Genomic DNA, 26,183 nt, shown 5'->3' with positions numbered 1-26,183 from the left:
GACACGGGGAAGATGTTTCCATTAGTAGGAGAGACTTGGATCCGAGGGCACAGCCTCAGAGTAAAGGGACGACCCTTTAGAACTGAGATGAGAAGGAATTTCTTCAACCAGAGGGTGTTGAATGTATGGAATTCATTGCCTCAATAGGCTATGGATGCCAGGTCATTGAGTGTATTTAAGACAGAGATAGATAGGTCCTTGATTGGTAAGGGGATCAAAGGTTACAGGGAAAAGGCAGGAGAATGAGGTTGAGGAACTTATCAGCCATGATTGAATGGCGGAGCAGACTCGATGGGCCGAATGGCCTAATTCTGCTCTATATCTTATGGTGTTCACACCCTCCACTCATACATTTCCCACCAAACTATGTCCCACTGGAAACATATCCAGTTTACATCTACATGTACTGGAAATGCCAGAAAAACAAACTCTGCCTTTCAACTAATCATTCAATTCAAACACTGGCCTATCTACCAGAGTGACCATACACTTTAGCCATTTTATAATACATTTGCACAGGTGCTGATACCAAAATGCACATGAAGCCTGCAGTTCCAGACAATATTAGCCCGGACAATGTAGCATCTTTAACGTAGTAACATGTACCAAGTGTGGGTAGGAGATATTAACTTGAAGCAGAAAGCCAGAATAAAGATAAAGGAGATGACCAAAGGGACTGGTAAAAAAAACAAGATTGTGAAGAGATTGTTTAAGGTAGTGAAAGACAGAGCAGGGTGAAAAGATTCATGGAATGAATTCTGGAGCAGATTGGGGGAGGAATGCACAGCTTTTGTCCAGTGTTTCCAGCCAAGCACTAATGAGGACCTCCATTCATCAAAATGGCTGATGACATGTTAAGCATTAGTTCAAAGAACGTGGTTTGTAGATCTTGTAGTCGCACTGAGATGTATCTGTTGTGAAAATCAATGAAAAATAGCTGCCTTCATTGTAGGTAAGGTTTGGTCCTGTAGATACCAAACCTGATAAATCATCTATCTGTTTTCACCAGATTGTCAACATTGTTCAGACTAAGTGAGAAACTGAAATAACTGTAAGGATACAGACACACACAAAAAAAATACCTCGTATGTGAGCTTATTCTTTTCCTCATTAGAAAATGGAAGAGAATCATTCACAACATTATTGAGATAATCTTCCATAAACTCCATTGTGTGAGCAAATTTGTTTTTCTTGTCATCCCGTAAGTCATTCAAATTGGAATCATAGCTGAAAACGAAAATTAAATTGCTGTCAAGTTTTCTCCCAACACTCATCAATAATTGGGTTTCATTACGCGTTATGCTATAGCCAGAGAGGGTTTTTACAAGGTTACGTCAGCTTACCTTGTCAGTTGACAGGGATTGTTTTGTAAAAATCTACGACCTTACTGGAAATATAATGGAATGTGAATGATGCACAGCGCTATTAATTTGCAAATAGAATCACAGGTTCAGGGATTAAGATATGGGGTGGGATTTAAGGCCTCGCTCGTCCCAAAACCGTAAAACCCCACCCGAGATCAATGGACCTTCCCATTATTTGCCCCTCGCCCACTCCGATTCCCTTGGTCGACAGGGCGGTAAAATTCCAGCCATGGGTCGGGATTTTCCGGCTGTTCACGCCAGCTGGATTCTCTGGTCCTGCTGCAGTGAATGGAGATTTGGATGAAGCCAAATTCCCCATCCTCATTTGCAGCGGCAGCGGGGTGTGAACGGCTGGAAAATCCCGGCCATGATGTGAACTAAAAATCTCAAATTTGCTGCTCAGGTATTCACCCTGTGCAAACATTTGATGAATGGAGGTGCTCATTAGTGCTTGTCTTTAACCTTCTTAAAAACTTGCTGCATTTGCAAATTAATTTCCCATTCAAATTGGTGTAATGAATTAATCTGGTAATTAATAGTGTAAGTGCCCTTTCAATGATGTGATGATTATTAATTCAATGCCAATCAACTTCTCTGATCAATTAAAGAGGAACGATTGAAAGGGTGGCATCTCAGTCTCTCAGGTGGTGAATTGTTCTTCGAGATTCTAAAACGTTATCTTTGTAAAAATCTTTTCCCTCCTGTCTCTTTTCTTCCTATCTTTATCCCAGTCGCTTCCCCCTCTCTTCATGTCTTTTTCTGTACTGGCTTTGAATTTAATCAACCTAATTTCCTTCACTTTCATTCCTGTTTCTTCCTCAATCCTTCGCTCTCATTGTTTAAGGGGTACTCTATAGATCCCACCATTTCATAAAGTCTCAGATGCCCGGCTGCCCTTGCCACAGAATTATCAGTTCACACTTACAGGAAGTTAATGACAAATGGGTTGACCTTAAGGGAGCAGGAAAATGTCAAATGAACAATCTACATCTTGAGATGCATTGCTCAAACAAGCTCCAGCCCACAATAACACATTGTGACCCTTGTTGGGTTATACCCGATGACCCTCTCTGGGTTGCTCAATTCATATTCATAATTCATATTCCTAAATTGTTCTATCTAAATGTTATTGGGCAGCACAGTGGTTAGCACTTGCTGCCTCACAGTGCCAGGTACCTGGGTTCAATTCCTGACTCTCTGTGTGGAGTTTGCACATTCTTTTCCTGCGTCTGCGTGGGTTTCCTCCACATGCTCCAATTTCGTCCCACAGTCCATTGGAGTTTCCACATTCTCCCCATGGGATCGGAGCAGGTGAGGGGCAGGTCTGTTGACCTCGGGCGGGATTTTACGGTTTGGACTGTAGGAAGAAACTAAAGCAGACACGGGGAGAATGTGCAAACTCCACACAGACAGCCAGGAATTGATCCCAGGTCCCTGGCGCTGTGAAGCAGCGTTTGCAGGTTAGGTGGATTGCTAAACGTGCAGGGTTACGAGGATAGGACGGCTAGAGGGCCCAGGTAAGATACTGTCAGAGAGAGAATTGATGCAGACTTGATGGGCCAAATGCCTCCTGCACTGTCGGGGTTCTATGTCTATGATCTTATACAGTCATACAGGCAAATATTACTGCTACGGGAATCGATGCGGGCGAGGGGCGGACCATGGAAAGGTCTGTGGACCTTGGGCAGGATTTTCTGGTTTTGGGGTGAGCAACGCTGGAAAATCCCGCCCATAGCATCATACTTAAGCCAACTGAGACAAATAAAAATAGTCTTACTCTTTGATAGTAATTGTTGTCGGTATTTCAGTCCATAGTCGAGCAAATTTCACTGGTGTTACTAGTTCCTGGGGGTCGCGGTCTACATGGACATGCAACATCAGATTGCAGAATGAAGCCCGTATATCGAATGGCAATGTTTCATCAGCCATGCACAGAAATATCAAATCCACACGCAGCTGCTTGGAAATCTCATCAATTGCCAAATATTGACGATCTAGACAGATCCTTGCAAAGAGCTTCAGCTGATACCTAAAACATAAACATTGGGATATATTAAAATATACTTTAGAAATGTTCCTTTGTGCCAACACCTTTTAGCCTGAACTTCAGTGGAGCCTATTCCACTGCATTTTTTCACTTTCAACACCAGCCGTTTTGCAACACCTGTGTAATACTGTCAACCTTTGTAGCTTTATACTCAGGGTCATGTCCATTCGGAATTCAATTCAGACCATCCAAACAGAAGCTTTATTCGAGATAGAACTGCATTAATTAACATCTTTATACCTAGTCTCTCAAATATCTCATTAGGGGGAATTGTATATATCTCCACAGTATAAGAACAGACAAAAAAATCAGCAAGTAGGTGATTTGGTAATGTGGAATAAAGATTTTGTTACAAATGCTGGACTTTATAAGAGTTGTGTTTTAAGATGTCTCCTTTAATTCAAGGTAAAATGGAATAGTTTGGAGAAGGGAATGAATGCGATGGTGGCACAGTGGTTAGCACTGCTGTCTCACAGTGCCGGGGATTTATCTGGAATTTAATCCAGATAAATGCGAAGTGATGCATTTTGGAAGAACTAATGTAGGGGGGAGTTATACAATAAATGGCAGAGCCATCAAGAGTATAGAAACACAGAGGGACCTAGGTGTGCAAGTCCACAAATCCTTGAAGGTGGCAGCACAGGTGGAGAAGGTGGTGAAGAAGGCATATGGTATGCTTGCCTTTATAGGACGGGGTATAGAGTACAAAAGCTGGAGTCTGATGTTGTAGCTGTATAGAACGCTGGTTAGGCTACATTTGGAGTACTGCGTCCAGTTCTGGTCGCCGCACTACCAGAAGGACGTGGAGGCTTTAGAGAGAGTGCAGAGGTTTACCAGGATGTTGCCTGGTATGGAGGGTCTTAGCTATGAGGAGAGATTGGGTAAACTGGGCTTGTTCTCCCTGATAGGGGTGTACAAAATTATGAAGGGTATAGATAGGGTGAACAGTGGGAAGCTTTTTCCCAGGTCGGAGGTGACGATCACGAGGGGTCACGGGCTCAAGGTGAGAGGGGTGAGGTATAACTCAGATATCAGAGGGACGTTTTTTACGCAGAGAGTGGTGGGGGCCTGGAATGCGCTGCCAAGTAGGGTGGTGGAGGCAGACACGCTGGCATCGTTTAAGACTTACCTGGATAGTCACATGAGCAGTCTGGGAATGGAGGGATACAAACGAATGGTCTAGTTTGACCAATGAGCGGCACAGGCTTGGAGGGCCGAAGGGCCTGTTTCCTGTGCTGTACTGTTCTTTGTTCTTTGTTCTTTGACCCGGGTTCCATTCCCGGCTTGGGTCACTGTCTGTGCAGAGTCTGCACATTCTCCCCATGTCTGTGTGGGTTTCCTCCCACAGTCCAAAGATATGCAGGTTAGGTGGATTGGCTATGGTAAAATTGTTCCTTGGTTTCCAAAGATGCATAGGTTAGGGGATTAGCGCCGCTTTCCCACTTGCCGCCTCTCTCCCCTCCGACTCTCCTCCCCTCATCCCCAACTCTCTCTACCACTTGCCTCTTTGCCTCTCACCATCTTTCTTCTGCTTGCCTCTGTCCTACTCCTCAATCGAACAATTCACAGCTCCTACCCTCTCATCAAGCCATTCCCAAATCCTTGCTCACAATGAAGATTCAAGAGAGTGGGGAGTGGGAGGGTGGCAGGGGTGCCTGGTGGGGAGAGTCAGCAAGCAGAATGTTTGATGAGGGAAGTGGCAAGCAGTAGGGTTGGGGGAAGCGAGAGGTCACTGAGGGGGAGAGACAGGGTGCAAGATAGAGTCAGAGAATGGGAGGGATGGGGAGGGGAGGCGGGCAGGGGAAAGGAAGGAAACAGGAGGGTTGGGAAGGGCCTCAACTGGGGTGAGGGTGGGTGGGATGCCCTCAGCCTTGTCCTCACCCCCAGAAAATCAGACAGGATGGGGCCAATGAGAGTGTTGCAGGAGCCCTCCCTGTGGAATTTTACAGGCCTCTCTATTTGCAAACCCACTGGCAGGGAATGTAATATTCTGCATCTGGTATAAACCAGGACGGGGAGCAGGACAGCGAGTTGGCTGAAGAGCAGGAAACAGACAGTGAGGGTAGGGTCCCAATGTGGTTGGGACTTGAGAAGCATTGAAAATGATGCATCCCAGAAGACACCTTCTTATATTCTTCGCATACATGGATGACTTAGGTGCAGGGAACTCTATCTCAAAATTTGCTAATGACAGAAGAGTAGGTTTGGTAAATGGCGAGCAAAATATTCAAGCTGTTGTGAGAAAGTGAGGAGAATGGGCAAACAGCAAGCCAAAACAATTTTCAATGGATAAGTGAGAATTAATACATCTGGGCAAGAAACAAGAATGGGTATAGAAGGAAACTGGAAAATCACCGAAGATTCAAATACAGTATTCCCTAAATGTACAAATGGATAAAAATCAAAGGAGAATTCAATGTTGGGTTATAAAAATGGGCATAAAGTGTACAAAAAACATAACGACAAATTTATATCAAACATTATTTGGGTCATAGTTAGGCTACTGCATGCAGTTTTGCCTGTCTCTGTATAGAAACAACATTAAAGTCATGGACTGAATATGTCACAGATTCACAAGGTAGAAGTCAGTCATGTGAGATTAGAGGTATGAAGAGAGACTCAGGGTGGAATTTTATGAGATAGATTCTAAGTGTCCAGTTAGCATGAAAATGAGAGAGTTCCTGATCCACTTTTGGGTGAGCTTTCACACCGTATTTTATGCACATAGTCATTGACAAAAATGGTGCAGACTGTTTCTAGCTGCTGCTGGCAGTCGGCTGGGCTTAATTCGCCAGTGAGCCTATAGAGGAAGCTACTGCGCATGTGCAGACCTCCGATTCTGCACATGCTCAATAGCAACTGTAGGGGTCTGACAGAGAGAGAGCTGTCAGGCCTCTGCTAGTGCAGGCAGCCTCAACCAGCTCCCATGCACCCCCCCCCCCACTCCCTGTAATTGAGGGGGGCCCACAGCCGGTTGCAAGCCCCACAATGCATGGGCATCTGGCCCCCGCTGCTCAGACCGATCTCAACCTCCCCCAATCCGATCGTGACTACAGTGTAGCAGCGGCCCTCCTCTCCCCGCCCCGATCCTGATGCAGTAGGCCCCCTCCCCTCCCCCCATCGGGCCTCCCCTTCATGCCCTGCCCCATAGGCCCCACCCCAGCACTGCCAGTGGGCACTGCCCAGGTGCCAGGCTGGCAGTGCCAAGCCAGCACTGCCCAGGGGGTACTCCAGCTTGCCCTCTGCCTCCCCCGGGGGGCCTCAGTTCCACCTGAGGCCAACAGGACTGTTCCCCATTTGTGGAGAGCAGGTGTTTTCCTTGTTGGGGAGAACCTCTCCCAGCGAGGCCATAAAGGCAAGGGAGCCCGGATGATTGCGTGCAGGGCTCACTAAACACATGTAAATGAACATCATAATAAATTTAAGTAAATTATTCAGCCTCTCAACCATTTCTGGCGAGAGGCTGACCTTGCCGTAAATCCGGGTGTCGTAAAATCGCGAGAACCGAGAAATCGGGCGTGATCCTGAGAGAAAGTGAACTGGAGATTGAATAGGTATGAAAAGATTTAATTGAGAATGGAACATGTTATTTCCTTCAGTTGGTGAGATAGTGACGTGTGGCCTTCAGCTTAATATTATCACAAACAGAAACACAGAAACGTAGAAAATAGAAGTAAGACATTCGCCCTTGAAGCCTAATCCACCATTCATTTTGATCATGACTGATCATCAAATTCAATATCCTGATCTCACCTTCCCCCCCATATCCCTTGATCCCTTTAGCCCCAAGAGCTATAGAAACATAAAAAATAGATTGAGGGGAGAGGTTAGGAGAAACTTAATTTAGCACGGAATGCTTTGCCACAGGAACTGGATGAGGCAAAGACTCTTGTGTCTTTCCAGGAAATTGGATAAATATTTGAAACAGAAGAGACAAAGTTATGGAGAAGGAGTAGGACATTTGGATTAGTATTGAATTGTACTAGCAAAGAGCCAATGCAGACATGATGAAATAATGGGTTCTATGTTCTTTGAGGAGTTTGTACATTGAAGTACTAGCAACCCTTTGGTCATATGTTCAAGGATTTGGAGCAAACTGTTATATTGAATTCAATTAATTTGGCAACTAGGGGGCTGGCAGCAAATAGAATGATCTTGAAAGCAAAAATAATGAATACCCTTTAAGGAGAGTTTGGTCACTGTCTGTGCGGAGTTTGCACATTGTTGCCATGTCTGTGTGGGTTTCCTCCGGGTGCACCGGTTTCCTCCCACAGTCCAAAGATGTGCAGGTTAGGTTGATTGGCCATGCTAAATTGCCCCTTAGTCTCAGGGGGACTAGCTAGGGTAAATGCATGGGGTTATGGGGATAGGGCCTGGGTCGGATTGTGGTCGGTGCAGACTCGATGGGCCGAATGGCCTCCTTCTGCACTATAAGGTTCTACAAAGGAAGGGAATCTATGACTCGGGCCAACATAATGTGGTTGAGAATTATAGCCCTTTCAAACATGCTTAAAAATATTCAGTTCAGGGAACTAGGGATGGACAATACAAGTAACATTGCCAGTGTTGCTGAAATCCTGAGAACAAATACTAATGAGGTTGGAAATGACAGTGCTTCACTATAAAAAAGGTCTAGTATAATTATTGCAATAATGAAGATGTTGATAAAGCAATATCAACAAAATTAATCTAACACTTCAATTAAAAAAATGCATTTTCACCAAAGTCCCTTAGGTAGCACCTACCAAACCCACCACTGCTACTATCTCGAAGGACAAGGCCACCAGACACCTGGGAATGCAACCACCTGGAGGCTCCCCTCCAAGCCACTCACCATCCTGACTTGGAAATATATCACCATTTGGTCAAAATCCTAGAATTCCCTCCCGAACAGCACTGTGGGTGTACCTACACCTCAACAGTTCAAGAAAGAAGCTTACCACCACCTTCTCAAGGGCAACAAGAGTAAGCGATAAATGCTGACCTAGCCACTGACGTCCACATCCTACAATGAATTAAATTATTTACCATTAAGATGTCTACTCCTGCTGGCCAGGCAGCCATGCCCATCAGGAGGGCAAGCACTGCCAGCTAGGGCCATTCTAGCATTAAATAAAATCTGCAGATATAAAGAGACTTGCCCTAGCCACCAGCACAGCTTCCCTGAAGGCAACTTTAGGCTTTGTTGCAAACAATCATTAGACCATCCTCATAAATTTACTCAAGTGTTTAAAGCACTATTCTTTGACAAGATGCTGCTTCTGAATGTAACTTTATTAAAAAAGGTGAATGATTTTAATAAATGATTTGCTGATTACCTGTAATAAGTCAAGATGTTTTCATCGTGAGCATTGCCAGCTCTGGCCTCTTGAGCTAACTGTCTGATGCTCTTCTCCTGGATTTCATTCATTTTGTCTGTCCAAATTAACCAAACTTCCTCGTCAAAGTACTCCATACTCATGTACTCTGGTGACTGAGACATCTCCTTCACTGGCCTTAATCTGCAAGCAAAATGAAAATGAGCATTTAACTTCTCTGTGCCTTACACTGCATTTGCAAAAAGGAAAAAAAAAACAGGCTAAAACTTGCACTGGCATCTATATTGTACCTTAGTCTTCAGGAAGTGTTAAAATGCTTTACACTGCATATGAGTTCTGGTTGTTTTGTAGAAAGGTATAGTCCTGTTTGTACACAGCAAGGTCCCACAAACTAATCAAATGAACAACCAGATAATCCATTGAGGAAGTGTTGCTTGAGATGGGAATATTGGTCAAGTCATTAAGAGAACTGACTGTTCTTCTTTGAATAGAGACATATCCACCTGAGTAGGAAGATGAGACCTCAATCTGGCATTTGACTCTATTTGCAATTTTGCATGCAGGCTTCCCTTCACTTGTAACATATGAAGCTCACTCTATGAAATGTTTTAATAAAGAGCAGGCTCCTCTTGCACTTGGTGTCTCCTTCGAATTGTGGGTAATATAGGCTCACCAACAATCTCACATTCCATATATTAAGTTCCAATATGTACCTCGCGGTTAGTCACAGAAAATGATATGTTGCAGGCTTTTAATGCAGAGCTTGAGATGCTCCCTGTTAATTGTCAGCAACACCTCACAATATGACATGCCAGTAATGCATAAGATTAGCCAGCCATACCAGGATAAGGAAGATGCAGAAATGCCAACTGGAAGTGAGACAAGTTTTGCTAGACATTGACTAACCAGCATTTCGGAACAATTTATATTTGTCGACCAGAGAACATTGTGTGGCTATGCCAGTCTCAAGCTATTATGCTCTGAGTAGTATACATGAATATGAGTCCTTTTAGTAGAAAAACAGGGGGAAAAGACTGAGAAAAATAACACTGCCACTTGATGAAGCATTTATATCCATCTTTGTTACACCTAGGCTTCACAAAATGAAGCATTGGTCCAGATGGTGTTTAGCCTGAAACATCATTAAGCTATTGAACTTGAAACACAAAAATGAGTCCAGAAAACAAATCAATTTTGTACAAAACTTCTAGGCCTGCAATTTTCAATTCCAGTTTTTTTTTAAAAAGCTGTGTTGATTCTGTTATCAGTGGAGCATTGGAGCTCTACATATTGTTGAATTCCATCAGTCTCCTTCACTTCCGTCATCACCAACGCACATCAGCAGCAGTGTGTGCCATCCAAAGCAGGCTTATGCAACTCAGGGCCCATGAGCCAGCACCTGGACCATCAGGCCTCTCTGTTTTGCCCGAACCCAATGTTCAAAATGTTGGTAAGTGAATTCAAAGATTCTTCAAAGAAGTGCTCTTCCAATCACAGGCCATTTCTCTCTCATGTTTGCTGCTGCAAGGAACTGGGAGGGAACCAGACTCTGACTGGAGGAGCAGCTTTCTTCAGCGTGACGGCAGCGGTCAGTCTGCTGGGCAGAATGGGGAGGTTCTCAGCGTGGAAGCAAGAGTCAAAGTGGTGCCCTGGCACGGGGAAAGTAGCTGCCAAGCGGGGATCGAGTGTTTGTGTTGAATCAGAGAGTGTGTGTATGAAAGTGGGTGTGTGTGTATGCATACATGAGCAAGTGTGTGTGTATGAGTGAGAATGTGTGTGCGTGTGTGCGTGTGAATAAGAGAGTGTGTATGATTTCAAGTGTGTGTGAGCATGTGTGTGAACAAGACAGTGTGAGTGTGTATACAAGACAGTGTGAGTGTGTGTGTGTGAACAAGACTGTTGTATGTGTGTGTGTGAGAGAGAGAGAGAGAGAGTGTGTGTGAGTGTGTGGGAGTCTAACTCGCTCTCACCACTGCACACCAACACACTCACCCCAACTGACTGCTGTGGTGGGATATTGCTCAAGAGTATTAAGGGCTATGGAACAAAGGGAGTTAAAATACAAATCAACCATGATCTTACTGAATGGTAGAATAGATTCAAGAGGTTGTTCCTATGTTCCCAATCAATTCTTACTTCATTTCTACTGCTTGCCATGTCTAAAGCTAACGGAGGTTAATTTTGTTGGAGTTTCTTCTGTTCGTTTGCAAGAGCTTTGGAAATCTGAGAAAAATGATTTAAACGAAACTCTGTCTGCTTGGAAACAATTAAGAATAAAACAAAGGCATGAGCACAAAAGCCTGCAGACACTCCCAGACTAGGTATGACAGGTCAACTGTCATGTTATTAGAATGATAAATGCATCAATCCCTCACAAGAAATTGTATAAATACTTTGTGGATTTTTTTACTAAGACTAGGTGCAAGAGAACAGTTATACATGGATAGGGAGCTTGAAGACATCCGCCAGATTTCTCCGGCCATTCATGCTGGCGGGATTCTCTGGTCCCACCAGCATCGCACCACCTGTCGCAGGTCTCCTGGCAGCATGGGGTGGCTTCAATGGGAAATCCCATTGACAGCAGCGGAACCAGAGGATCCTGCCACCAGCGAATGCACGTGCCTCCAGCCACCAAGAAAAACACCGAGGGAAGACCGGAGGATCTCGTCCATCAGCTGCAGAGCTGTGTGTGCTGTGTTCTCTCCAGACTAAAGTGAAACTGAGGCTGGATCATAGGACACATTTCCCTGAATGTGATGCCATGCTGACATCCCTTAAAGATATATTCCAACAAGGGTCAACACAGAACTCCTTCTGCATCTTTGACAATGTGTCTTAACTCCAAATAAAGAAAGCACACAAGTGCATTATGTTGCAGCTTTGCTTTCAGTCATTTCACTTGTGCGGCCTCTGGAGTGGTGATTATTCCCTAACTTGTGATGTGGAGATGCCGGTGTTGGACTGGGATGGACAAGATAAGAGGTCACACGACACCAGGTTATAGTCTAACGGATATATTTGAAATCACAAGCTTTCGCAGCGCTGTTCCTTCGTCAAGTGAGCAGCGCTGCGAAAGTGTGTGATTTCAAATAAACCTGCTGGATTACAACCCAGTATCGTCTGACCTCTCATGTTCCCTAACATAAGCTGTTAGAACATTCTGGAACATGAGAAGAGTCAAACTCAATCTGATTTGGACCCCAAAACTCATGAAAGAGAAACATTATCAAAGGCTCTGAGACTAAAACGCTGGTCACCAGCGGACATGAGAACATATTTCAGGTTAGTCATCTTTGCTTTTTTTTAAAAAAGGAACACATTGCATTTACAAACTGGCAACTACAAGAACACTTTGTGAACATGGTGCAATATTTATTTAAGGTGCATGCCAAAGTTAATGCAGATGATTAATTGGAGGAATCAGAAGTACTGGGAAAACACGATGACATTTATATGAGTTGTGGTGTAAAGAATGGTTCTTGTCCTTTTCATTAAGCAACGCAAACCTCATACACAAACTTATTTACTTCATTCAGGATGTGAATCAGCATAATTCTGTTACAAAACAAAAAAGCAAAAACACAGGATACGCTGCTGAGAAAAGAAGCTATCACTCACTCAGTTTTTATCAGAATATCTTCATTCTGAGGATCCAGCACACATTTACAAATCAGCTCCTGCGTTACTGGAATGGCAACGTTGTTGGACACGCACAGATCTGATAAATAATCTAAAAATCTGTTGAAAAGCATCAAGAGTTAGAGACAGATGTTTGACAAAAATGCAGATTATTTCATTCAGCCTTTATCTCTACAGGGCTTCCTACTTACAGACACCATTTGAAAGACGTCAGCATCTCCGGCAGCCACAACACACCTCCCATTTTAAGAGGTGCAGACTAGTTTTAGCATAGAATTCCTTCAGTGCAGAAGCATGGTGGCACAGTGGTTAGCACTGCTGCCTCACAGCACCAGGGACCAGGGTCCAATTCCGGCCTCAGGTCACTGTCTGTGTGGAGTTTGCATATTCTCTCCGTGTCTGCGTGGGTTTCCTCTGGGTGCTCTGATTTCCTCCCACAGTCCAAAGATGTGCGGGTTAGGTTGATTAGCCATGCTGAACTGACCCTAGTGTTAGAGGGATTAACAGGGTAAATATGAAGGGTTATGGGAATAGAGCCTGGGTGGGATTGTGGTCAGTGCAGACTCGATGGGCCAAGTGGCCTCCTTGTACACTGTAGGGATTCTATGATTCTAAGTAGCCCATTCAGCTCATCGAGTCTGCACTGGCTCTCTGACGGAGCATCCTATTGAGGCCCATCGCCATAACCCCACGTATTTACCCCGCTAATCTCCCTAACCTACACATCTTGGGACACTAAGAGGAAATTTAGCATGGCCAATCCATCCAACCTGCACGTCTTTGGACTGTGGGAGGAAACCGGAGCACCCGGAGGAAACCCACGCAGAACGGGGAGAACGTGCAAACTCCACACAGTGAGTAAACCATGGCTGGAATTGAACCCGGGTCCCTGGCACTGTGAGGCAGCAGTACTAACTACTGTGCCACTGTGCCAGTAGTGCTTAAGTAATGCTAAGCAAGTAATGATTCTTAACCCCCTGTTGACACTAAGACTGAACAGCATGGTTAGCATTGGCTGCAGTAATCATGATAATAAGCAGGCAGCACTAAGATAGCATGATGCCTGCATTACAATGGGCGGCACAGTAGCACAGTGGTTAGCACTGCTGCTTCACAGCTCCAGGGACCTGGGTTTGATTCCCGGCTCGGGTCACTGTCTGTGTGGAGTTTGCACATTCTCCTCGTGTCTGTGTGGGTTTTCTCCGGGTGCTCCGGTTTCCTCCCACAGTCCAAAGATGTGCGGGTTAGGTTGATTGGCCATGCTAAAATTGCCCCTTAGTGTCCTGAGATGCGTAGGTTAGAGGGATTAGCGGGTAAAATATGTAGGGATATGGGGGTAGGGCCTGGGTGGGATTGTGGTCGGTGCAGACTTGATGGGCCGGAGGGCCTCTTTCTGCACTGTAGGGTTCTATGATTCTATGATTCAATAGACGGATGTGGGTTAATCGTGCATGGTGATCCCTACGCCCATTTCCAGGGACTATCTATTTTAGCCATGATTTTGTCCAGAATATTGCAGTGTTCATCATATTTCACTACCTCGGCAGAAAATAAAAGCTCATGGTGTGGGGGGGGGATTCATATTGGCATGGATTGAAGATTGGCTGGCTAACAGGAAACAGAGAGTTGGCATAAATGGGTCTTTTTCTGGTTGTCAGGATGTGGTGAGTGGTGTACCACAGGGATCAGGGTGGAGCCTCAACTTTTTACAATTCATATAAATTACTTGGATGAAGGGACCAAAAGTGTGGTTGCTAAATTTGCTGATGACGCAAAGGTAGGTAGGAGGATGAATTGTGAAGAGGAAGTAAGGTGGCTACAAAGCAATAGAAATAGGTTAAGTAAGTGGGCACAAATCTGGCAAATGAAGTATAATGTGGGCAAATGTGAGGGATGCAGAGGGATCTGGGAGTCATAGCTCATGAATCATAAAAGGAAAGTACATACTGGTACAGAAAGTAATTATGAAACCTAAGTTATCATTTATTGTGAGGCGAATTGTTTTCAAATTTGAGAGGTTATGCTTTAGTTATATGGGGCATTGGTAAGACCACATCTGGAGTATAGCATACAGTACTGGTCTCCTTATTAAAGGAAAATGTAAATGCATTAGAAGCAATTCAGAGAAGGTTTACTAGACGTATACAGGTTGTCTTGTGAGTAAAAGTTGGAAAGGTTAAGTTTGTATCTACTAGAGTTTAGAAGAGTACGAGGTGACTTGATCGAAACATTTAAGGCCCCGAGGGCTATTCATAGGGTAGATGTGGAGAGAAATGTTTCCTTTTGTCAGAGAATCTAGAACTGGAGGTCATTGTTTAAAATAACAGGTTACTCATTTATGACAGAGGTGAGGAGAATCTTTTTCTCTCAGAGGGTCATGAGTCTCTGGAACTCTCTTCCTCAAAAGGCAGTGGAAGCAGAGGCTTTGAACATTTTTAATGCAGAGCTAGATAGATTCTTGATTAACAAGAGGTTTATCGGGGATAGGTAGAAATGTGGGGTTATAGTTACAATCAGATCAGCCATGATCTTATTGAATGGTGGAGCAGGCTTGAGGGGCTGAGTGGCCAACTCCAGCTCCTAATTCGTCTGTTCATACTATCTGAATGCAAATTTCTGTTTCACACTATCACATTCCTGGCTCAAATGAGTAACAAATTAGAAATGTAACCAGGAACTGTGAAAAAAAAGTATTGGGCAGGATGATCTGATTCTGCCAAAAATCAATGGACTTTTGGCAGTCACTCCAAATTTTCCATTCCTGCCCATGATAGTTCCAGCCACAAATGGGACCGGAAAATCCTGGTCATTAATTTTAAAAACAAATTTGATCATATCCCTCAATTTAAGAAAAAAACAATTGCTATCACTCCAGCTCCCTTTTAAAATGAATGGGAGCTAAGCCAAGACACATTTGTACGCCCCACTTATAATACCACACAAACCACATGTTGCTACAATCCAACTGTGTAAATTAAAAGTCATTCAGCTGTTCAAAGCTGCAGGCACCTGCTCTAGTTTTGCTCAAGTAACGTGTATCATGATTTATTGGGGGCAAATCTTCAAATGACATTTGGGCCTAAAACTGATGCCGTGGATTGGCTGGCCATTATAGAAACCAATAAAAAAACAATGAAAATGAGGTAGTTCCTCAAACTGGTGACCTATCCAGAGTGCCAGTTATGTCTGGGCAGCAAACTGAAACATAACCCAACATGTTTTACAGCGCAATGCATTTGGCACAATTCATTGCATGTGGAGTGCAATAAATACTGGGAGATATTGGAACTGATGTGTGCCAGTGACATTCCAAAAACTGGAATTAAACAAATGAACATTTAATTTCTTTTTGTGGTGTTAGCTGAGGCACAAATATTGACCAAGACATCAGGACAGCTCCCCATCTGTGAGTTGTACCATAAGACATGGGCGTCATGGTGGCACAGTGGTTAGCACTGTTGCCTCACAATGCCAGGGACCCGGGTTCAATTCCCAGCTTCGGTCACTGTGTGTGTGGAGTCTGCACGTTTTCCCCGTGTCTGCGTGGGTTTCCTCCAGGTGCACCGGTTTCCTCCCACAGTCCAAAGACGTGCAGGTTAGGTTGATTGGCCATACTAAATTGCCCCTTAGTGTCAGGGGGATTAGCAGGGTAAATATGTGGGGTTACGGGGATAGGGCCTGGGGGGATTGTGGTTGATGCAGCCTTGAAGGGCCAAATTGCCTCCTCCTAAACTGTAGGGATTCTATGATTCTGAATCTGGCACATTTGTAAAAAAAAATAGGTTGAGACCTGTAATGTTTACCTCAATAGTCAGATGCGGCCTCATCTTAACATTTCACCTGTGAGAACATGACAGTAATCCATGGATGGCTGAAGGAATTCCCCCTAGGCTAAATCCTCCTAAGCTGCTTCGGAAGCTTTCAAAGGACTTTTGACTACACTGAACAGAATCTACCCAGTGCACTGAACACATCTGATTAAGGCACAGTGAACAGAGTAACCAATTCTAAAACCACATCTCCCTACCTGGGTTCTCGGTTCTTCCTCACCAGTTTGACAAAGGTCTCAATCTCTGTTTTGGTAATGTGTTTTTCAAGCAGCTTCCTGTTGTTGTGGAGTAGAGCTGTAATTGTGTCTTCAGCCAAAATGTCGTAGCCAATCTGAGACTGCATCACTCCAAATTGCTTTGCAATGTGTTCCTAGCACAGTGACAAGAGGGAGATGTCAAGTGACAATACACTTATTTTCATAGCGCCATTTGTTTCCAGACTATTGTCTCCTCCCTATTCCAGTCTGCATAGCATGAGCTCACTATTCACTGATTTCGTGCTCCTGAAACTTACAAAATACTTACAGTTTCGTACAAATATAGTAATTTCCTTCCCCCTTCCATAGGCTCATAAGTGTTCCAAAAGAGACAAGTGCCTCACAAATTAATTGTTTCATAAGTGTCCTTTGTGAAGTAGACATTGTTTTGGATGTCCTGCTGTGCATGATGGAGGCACAAAACAGAATTCAGGCCTGCAGGTCAGCAGGCCTTAGACAATATCAAGCTGCTTCACGAAAGGGAATCCATTTCTATCACCATTAGTTAATTTATTCATGTTTTAGTTTGTTTGTAACCCAAAACATACAATAGCATGGGCTGGAAGTATGCAGAAAAAAAATAAAAACAGAGTCCTCCTTTAATTAGTGACCTGTGTGCAGTGGTATCTACACATTTTCCTATTGTTATTAACTGTAAAGATTATAAGGGATATGTCACTGCTGACAGTGCAAATGGCAATCATTCCGTGTTAGAATTCCCACACAACACAAGCAAAAAGTGATCGATGATGTTCTCTTGAATGAATGAGAACAGGTGCAGCTCAGTCACTGCAGGGATATCTGTTATCTTGTAGGCCTGTGGCTTCTGGCAGTAGCTACAATGAGTTCAGCAATCACTGAATGTTACAGCCTGAGTGATTAATCAAATGCTTTCATCTTCAATCTTGTAAGCAGTGAAATCACTATTCACTTACTCTGTAAATTCTGTATTTTTATTTTGTGTACATGAGCAGCAGATACCACTTTTGGAACCAAACTGTCTCACATTGTGCCCTTTGTAGGTCACCAGTAACTCAATACTGATGGTAGAAAAACATTGAGCGGGATTTTCCTCCCCCTCCACGGTGTGTTTCGCAGCAGCGGGAAGCAGCGCGCCACTTGCTGACAGTGGGAGTTGTCAACAGGGTTTCCCGTTGTATGTACCCTTTACCGTCGGGAAACCCGGGGCGGGGGTGCGCCGTCAGTTGGACTGTAAGACCCTGCCAGCGTGAATGGCAGCAAGATTTTGGCATTTGTTTCACAGATCTGTTTCGTAAATGCTCATTGAAGAAATTAATTCGCTGTTAAAGTCATGCTTAAGAATTGGGTTTGGAACACGAGTCAGTGAATCACACCTGGTTTTTCCTGTAATCGTCCTGTGAGTGGCGAAGTACTCTGTAACACAGTCGGAACATGTACTGGTATGGGGCATTCTTCTGATCAGCCAGCTCCTCCAACCTTAGCATCGGCCCTTCTCCTTTATCCACAAAGGGAGCCTTCAAAATTCCAAATATCTGTGCACGGGAGGCAAAGGCTTCATGATTCTGTCAGGTTTTCACTATAATGAACACAATATTTACAGCAAACATCTATTCGTTGCACTGACATGTTGCTGCAAGAGATTCTCAGTGGCAGGAACAACCTGAGTGATTAGCCGAACTGAGAGCTGCCACCAACATTACCTGATTGCTGTACCAGCACAATACTGTCATTGGATAACCATTAGAAAAGAAGCCTTAATTACAAACTTACCTCAAATTAATGAGAGGAACTGAGAGTCCCAGCTGATATCAGCTAATTGAGTGCTGATCAAAGGTCAAACTTCCTCGCCTTCATGGCTCAGCAACTCACTGCATAAACTATTGAGCTGTCAAAGAAGACTCTCAAGAAAAAAGGCTCATGTAATTTTATAATACCACGTCTAAAGACTTGCTAAGGAACTAGAGGGAGAATCACTAAAGCTGGAGATTTATTTCCATCAAGAAAGGGCTGTGGGTGGGAGTTTCCATCCCCCCTGCGGCGAGCCACCTCCAGTGGTGGAGGCGGCTCGCCATTGGCCGTCGGTGGGATTTTCCAGTCCCGCCGATGTCTATGGCTTTTTGCATGGCTCACACCCTCTGTCACTGAGCAACGCATCACGAGGGGGTCGCTGTCAGCGGGACTGGAAGGGGAAAGGCAGGAAAGGCCGGAAAATTCAACTCTGTGGTTACGTGGTAGTATTAGTAAATAAAATTAAATTGAATAAACATTAGTAAGACAGTGGGAGTTAACTTTGAAATTTAACAAATAAGTAGTTCACATCTAGTTTCTTTATTTCTACATTCTTACTCAATAAGGGTATTTGAACACCATGGGCTGGATTTGCACCCTAGAAACACGTAGCAGGAGTTGGGAAATTTCCTGGCTTGACCTGCCTGCCTCAGGAGGAGGTGCCTGCAAAGACGGGATTTTTGTTCTGCGGATATAATACGTTTTCAGAGGCAGAAATCCCTTCACCAAAATCCCTTTATTTACAAACTCGAACACAGAGTGCGAGCAGTTAGCAGTCTACCTTGCGGGTGTCAGAGGAACTGACACTCCCGGTTAAGTACAAGGCAAAGACTGTCCCATCAATTGGGTCCTTAATCAGGGAGTTCATACTCCAATGGCCTGATTGAAGTCATTACAGCGGATTTGATGTTGGGCCTGTTGCCCCCGGATAATGTTTGAAGGTGGCTACATGGACTGCCAGGTGCTGAGTTACAATATGAACAGTTAAAACTATCTCTAGTTCTTTCACCCCCACAACTCCCCATTCACTCCCTATGTGCACTCCATGCCTACACATGCCTCCTCATACCCTCTATGCTGGCCTCTGCCTCTCCACCAACCCCCAATGGCTTGAATCCCGGAATCAGGTGCTGGCCGCCATTTTGAAGGTCTGTAAAGTCTCCCCAACTCTGTGAAAACCCAGCCTCATAACCCTAAAGGAAGACTAACATAAACTAAAGGTAAATAAAAAGTCAGTTTGTTGACTTTACTTGAAGTGTTTACCTTGGGCGCTGCCACAGGAATCTGTAATAGCCTATTTCATCTGCATTGTCTGTCCAAACTCATTTCTAACATCGTTATTAATGGTATTTATTCAGTACCTGCTTCAGGATATTTTGTTCTCGCATCAATTTTTGCCTTTCCCTGTTGGGTTTTGTCATGACGATGTCTAGAACATTCTGACCGTTGTTGGGAGCTTCCACAACAAAGAAAACAAGATCTTCCAATAACTTGATTGCAAACCTGCAGTGGACGGAAAACAAATTTGCAAACACCCCTGTCACTAAGCTCAGTAAGAAAGCACAATCACAATCAGGGATAATGTTAACCGACAAAGGTAAATGTCCATGATCGAATACAATCCACTTTAACTTAAAAAATTTAAAACGGGTGTATTTGTGCTCATGTGGTGAATGGTAAAATCGGGCAAACAGCTGAGTGATGCTGCCTGAAGCCTCCACTTTCTGACCACCTCCTACAATTGTTAATGGTGCAAATAACTGATGGAGAACTCAAGTAGCTTTTGGCAGCTGTTTGCACTGTCAATTTGGACTATAGGATTTGATACTCAGTATGGAATATAGGTTGTAAGAGAGGAGGCAATGGCCTAGTGGTATTATCGCTAGACTATTGACCCAAAAACTCAGCTAATGCTCTGGGACCCGGGTTCGAATCTCGTCACGGCAGATAGTGGAATTTGAATTCAATAAAAAGAAAATCCAGAATTAGGATTCTACTGATGATCATGAAACCATTGTCGGTTGTCGGAAAAACCCATCTGGTTCATTAATGTTCTTTGGGGAAGGAAATCTGCAGTCCTTACCTGGTCTGGCCTACATGTTACCCCAGAGCCACAGCAATGTGGTTGACTCTCGACTACCCTCAGGAAATTAGTAAGAAGTCTCACAACATCAGGTTAAAGTCCAACAGGTTTATTTGTTACCACGAGCTTTCGGAGCACTGCTCCTTCATCAGGTGAGTCCCCGATGAAGCTCGTGATACCAAATAAACCTGTTGGACATTAACCTGGTGCTGTGAGACTTCTTACTGTGCCCACCCCACTCCTATCCGGCATCTCCACATCATGGCTACCTCAGGAAATTAGGGATGGGCAATGAATGCTGGCCAGCTACCGACGCCCATGTTCCACGAATGATTAAAACAGAAAAGATTTGGGCCGTGTGACTGAGGTGCACGTGGACAGAGCAGCATAGTTCCACAACGAGCCCTTGAGATGCACACATTCCAATGCACTGTCATGCTTAGTCCATGAAACCATGTCAGCTGTGCAAGTGAAACAAGAAGCTACAGATCAGGCGGGGGGGGTTTGGAAAACTAACTCCAAACCACTTGACAGTTTCAGTCAGATGTTCACACTAACAACCACGGGAGAGAGTTGGAACATGCAGGTTTCCGGCAGTTCAGTTAGGTGTTTGGTAACACTGTGAACAGCTCACTGAAACTGCTTGAAGACCTGACTTTGCTTGAAATAAGCAGATTTCTTTTAATTGGCCAATTTTGAACTGCACAAAACACCCAGCACACTTAATAAATTTTACGAAACTCCTTTGTAATTGTACCTACAGTAATAGAAACATAGAATCCCTCCAGTGCAGAAAGAGGCCCATCAAGTCTGCACCAACTCTCCAAAAGAGCATCCCACCCAGGCCCTCCCCTCTGCTTAATCCCCATAACTCCGTGCACTTACAATGACTAATCCACCTAACCTACACATCTTTGGCCACTGCGGGGCAATTTAGCATGGCCAATCCACCTAACCTGCACATGTTTGGACTGTGGGAGTAAACCAGAGCTTCAGAAATAACCCATGCAGACTCGAAAAGAATGTGCAAACACCACACACAGTCACCCAAGGCCGGAATCGAAACCAGGTCCCTGGCGCTGTGAGGCAGTAGTGCTAACCACTGTGCCACCCAGTGCTATCAGCTGTCTGTGAGAAGCAAGAACAATGGAAATGGTATTAAATAAATATTAATTAATAAATAGGATGATTCAAGATGTACAGCAAACCTAGAAATGAAACCAACACTAGCCTCGACAAGTCAGGGAGAAACCTAATACTTGGTAGCTTAGGAAAACACAGCAGTCAGTTGGAGAATGCTGTGTGTGTTTTAGCACTCCCTGGTATAAATGAAATGGTGTTTGAACGATTAGATATTTTGCCTTGTTCTTACAATGGGCAGTGCATGAACAAATTGAATTCTTTTGCAGTGAGTCACCCAATGATTCCATACCTGCTGTATCCCAGAATTCAACTGATTCTTAATTGGACAGTCAAGCCTCCAGTACTCCTCCGATAGAGCAAAGGGTGATTGAAAAAGCTGAGAAGAAGAAAGACTGAGGAAAAACGAAATAAGAAACAAACAAGGGAAGAAGAGATATTTTCAGGAGAGTAAAAGAAAACTTAAAATTTTTCAAGGAGATGAGAAAAAAATGGTTCAAGGTGATTGCACAGGAACCAAGCCATGATCTGTATGGCAGTATGGCTACACTGAAATTAATACACATTCCTCTATGCTTAGTGCAAAGTTTAGGCAGAATACCTAACAAACAATGACATTATTATCTATATTTCACACAATGCTCCATATTCTTATTGTGAATGTGGTGCTTTTAAGTTATCTGGATAGCCTAAAAGAGGTTCCAATCAAATATATGGCTATCCTCATACTTCCTCTCCCCATATACAAATAACAGGAATGGGAGTAAGCCTGATAGCCCCTCACAACTGTTCTATCATTCAATGAGATCATGACTGATTTGTAACTTAACTTACCCAAATTTGCTTAAAATCTCTTAATAAATTTGACTAACATGTCTGTTATAAAATTAACAATTTGACTAGCATTGATTGCCATTTGCAGAAGGGAGTTCCAAATTTCTCCCACCCTTTGTGTATAGAAATGTTTCTTCTAAGTTCATTCTCAAAAGACCTGAGTCTATTTTTTAGACTATGTCCCCAGGATTAGTCTTCTCCGCCAGCAGAAGTGATTTTCCCAATCTGCCCTGGTTGTTCCTGTAATATATTTAAAACTTCAATCAATCATCCCTTAACCTTCTGAATTCCAAGGACCACAAACCTTGTTTGTGTAACCTCTCCTTGTCGTTCAACTCTTGGAGTTCAAGTGTCATTCTGGTAAATCTACACTGCATTCTTTCTAGAACCAAACTATCCTTCCTAAGGTCCAGTAATGAGAACTGAATCATAGAATCCCTACAGAAGTCCATCCAGCCCATCGAGCCTGCAATGACAACAATCAAACCCAGTCCCCATACCCGTAACCCCATGTATTTACCCTGCTAGTTCCCCTGACACTAAGGGGCAATTTAGCATGGCCAATCAACCTGCACATCTGTGGAGTGTGTGAGGAAACTGGAGCACCCAGAGGAAACCCACCCAGACACAGGGAGAACGTGCAAGCTTCACACAGTTACCTGAGGCCAGAATCAAACGCAGGTCCCTGGTGCTGTGAGGCAGCAGGGCTAACCACTGCACTACTGTGCTGCCTACAAGTGTGGTCTAAACCTACTCTCATATGGCAGTACTTAATTTCCCTATTGCTCATACCAACATATTTCAGTCATCTTATTTATTATAGTCACTGCAAAATAAAAATGAAGAAGTTAAGAAAAAAAGTAGACTTGCAATAGGGTCTGAAAAATACTTTCTAAAATGCTGGAGGGAAAAAAAATACTTACCCAACTACCAAATATATGTCTTGTTTTACAACTTCCTTCTGCTGAAATATATAGTGAAATAGTTTGCACTTAAAATCAAAACAATGGACAACCATCCTATCTCACTCCAGAGTAAGGTATTCAGTTTTATTTTTCCTAACATGGGCAAGCTTAATTATTTCACTGCTGTTCAAAAATTAAATCTGCCTTCAGCAAGTTGGTGACTCTGCCCTGCATTAATTTCACCCTGTCAAAACATTGTCACAATAACAGCCGCAGAATAAGGTAGCAAGGATTCACAAAAGAGCCATTCATCTAATCTTGCTTAGCTCACCCGTTGGGACTTCTGTGGACAAGAGAATTAATCTACACTACCTCGGGATTTTGCGACCGAGGCATTAATGCAACTCTCTCCAAACGACTGAGACTTGACTACCTGCAGGCAACCTAACACTCGGACCACTGCATCAATCAAGCTGGCTGTTAGACAACTGGTGCACAAACCCAGCCACACTTCACCAGCCCTTCTAGCTCACCTCCAATCAGCCACTTTTCCCAGATAAGCTCAGCTGAAAAAGGAAAAATCAATCATTGGAAATGATAGGAATAAACAAATGAACGACAGAGCTGGCAGATAGCACTTGAGCCACTTTGTTACCTTCGATCATTATGGTTTAAGGCTCCTTGCTCCAACTTTTCAACCATTGTTCCTAGGATTTTACTGGCATCATTTGCATAGTCCAAATCCCGAATTTCGGAGACTGGAACAGAGACAATTGCAAAGGCTTCTTTGTCTTCTTTGCTTGGGCACGTTCCAAGCTAAAATAAATTTTAAAAAACAGTGTTGTTTTCCATAATTACTTATGATATGAATGCAGGCTAAATCTAGAGATCTTTAATAAATTAATCAATCGACCTACAGTGAATTTCACTGATATACACAGTTGATACAAACAAACAATTCTCCTCAGGCAGCTTGAGCTGCAGTCATTAGTGGGACAAATGGCACTCAACAAAATAAGTTAATCTTTTCAGAAAAAAGGACAAACAATTCCAATGGCACCATAAATTTACCATTCACTTACACTCAATTGCTGTTCAAGACCCAAATTGCCCCTTCACTCTGTTGGATCAACTCGTTCATCGCCATTGAGTAAACTGCAATGAAACAAGTTTGTTCCCCTTAACCCTCAACCACTGCACAGAATTCCTGCTAAACTGAAATGTATATCATCCAAAATTAAAATGTTCCTTCATCATTCAAGAATCTGCCCTTGGGTCACTGTCTGGGTGAGTTTGCACATTCTCCCTGTGTCTGCGTGGGTTTCCTCCGGGTGCTCCGTTTTCCTCCCACACTGCAAAGATGTGCAGGTTAGGTGGATTGGCCATGTTAAATTGCCCCTTAGTGTCAGGGAGATTAGCAGGGTAAATACGTGGGTTTTTGGGGATTGGGCCTGGGTGGAATTGTTGTAGGTGCAGGCTCGATGGGTCAAATGGTCCCATTCTGCACTGTAGGGATTCTATGATTCTAGTTTTAATTATTTCTTGTGCACAGACTAAGATTGTTTTGCTAATTTTCTTTGGTCTCGATCAGCAATTGCAATGAAAACAACCAACATACAACAGCAATATGTAGATATTCAGGGTTACATTCCTCTTATTTCATAGTTCATTCAGTGAAACAAATCAGTTTTATTTTCCAAATCTGATCAGAATCAATAGCAATTCAGCAAATTCAGTAATCTGCTCGGAGTTTGTGTTAGTACAGATTGATATCAATGAGTAGCATTTTCTGTTCTCAACAGGTGTCCGTGTGCTGCCTGAAAACATGCTGCGACACCCGTCCTATCTACTGGGAGGTAAGCCTGCCATATCATCTGCCCATCAGGCAGTTAAGTGAACAGTGGCAGGCATCCTCCCGATTGAGGACCCCAGAATATGACGTACTGCCCGCCAAGAGCTGGCAGCCAATCAGAGGCCAGCAGCTCTTGCAGTCAGCAGTACCAACAAGGAGGCCTTTGCTGCTGCTGCTGGAACAACACCCACTCCTGGAGTCCCAGAATTGCAGAGAAACCCAGGGAAAAGGTAAGTACTATTGAAGGTTGGGGTCTCATGGGGTAGGGGCCATGGGGAAATGGGGTCCTTGGGGGTCAGCAGCAAGGGCGGGTGGTTGGCTGGCTGCGGCTACCCCTCTGCCCCATGTCCATTCCCTCAATCGTGATTAGTGTACATCAAGGGACACCCCCCCACCCCGCAACCCCCCCCCCCCCCCCCCCTCCGCCCCCACCCCCACCCTCTCCCTGGGGTGACATGGAGCTGACATGGAGCCCACACAGTTTAACCAGTCACACAGGCCTCATATTGGCAGGCCTGTCAGAAACTGGGAAGATTGCAATGGAGGCCTTTCAGTGGTTGTTAATGGATCACTTAAGGATCTCAAATGGAAGTAGGGCAGGAAGGTGAGCAATGACCCATCCCACCCAGTGTGGGGTATCAGTCCAGATGCCAACCCGCCAAATCTTCAGGCTCCAAGCTTCCCAGTCTCCTGTGGGATCAGGTGATTCCACCACCCTCTGAGGTAACCACTACTGGCATTTAGTATATTGGAAAACATGTGCCATCATTCTAAACTCGACTGTGAAACTTAAAGTTAAGCAGAGGAAGTTAAATTCAATAACTACCATTAATCTTATTGGCCTCTCTTCATCGGTATCGATAGGAATATTCGTGCTCTGAATCCACGTATTGGTACAGAGGTGCCGCAACCTCACAAAGGAATTCCTGAAATATTAAATAGAATATTTGGTAGAATTGATTGGCATGCATAGAGACAAACGGGACTGTCAATACTTTTTGAAATAACATACTCATACTTAAAAAAGGCTGGTTTTCCTCTGTTCATTATACCGGCGAGAAGTCGCTCCCATTAGTCACAGATTTTAGGATATTGTAGCGGCCACTCGCAGTTTTCCACCAAAATATGAAGACGTTTTGTGAGC

At 43.9% G+C, this 26,183-nt stretch overlaps 1 protein-coding gene across 1 annotated transcript in view; it reads right to left on the bottom strand.

Annotated features, from left to right (window-relative positions):
* Positions 1-26,183, bottom strand: part of itpr3 (inositol 1,4,5-trisphosphate receptor, type 3) — a 301,852-nt gene that overhangs the window by 127,303 nt on the left and 148,366 nt on the right. The window contains exons 12-20 of the mRNA XM_078242319.1: positions 25,866-25,965; positions 23,843-24,003; positions 19,587-19,728; positions 17,811-17,969; positions 16,396-16,568; positions 12,348-12,467; positions 8,730-8,912; positions 3,142-3,393; positions 1,083-1,227 (exon numbers count right to left, since the gene is read on the bottom strand). Coding sequence (XP_078098445.1) covers positions 1,083-1,227; positions 3,142-3,393; positions 8,730-8,912; positions 12,348-12,467; positions 16,396-16,568; positions 17,811-17,969; positions 19,587-19,728; positions 23,843-24,003; positions 25,866-25,965 — 1,435 coding nt within the window. The remainder of the gene's footprint in view (positions 1-1,082; positions 1,228-3,141; positions 3,394-8,729; positions 8,913-12,347; positions 12,468-16,395; positions 16,569-17,810; positions 17,970-19,586; positions 19,729-23,842; positions 24,004-25,865; positions 25,966-26,183) is intronic.

This window comes from Mustelus asterias, chromosome 25, assembly GCF_964213995.1.
Source record: "Mustelus asterias chromosome 25, sMusAst1.hap1.1, whole genome shotgun sequence".
Lineage (NCBI taxonomy): Eukaryota > Metazoa > Chordata > Chondrichthyes > Carcharhiniformes > Triakidae > Mustelus > Mustelus asterias.
Note: the sequence above shows the minus strand (reverse complement) of the source record. Positions and strands in the feature narration are given on the sequence as shown.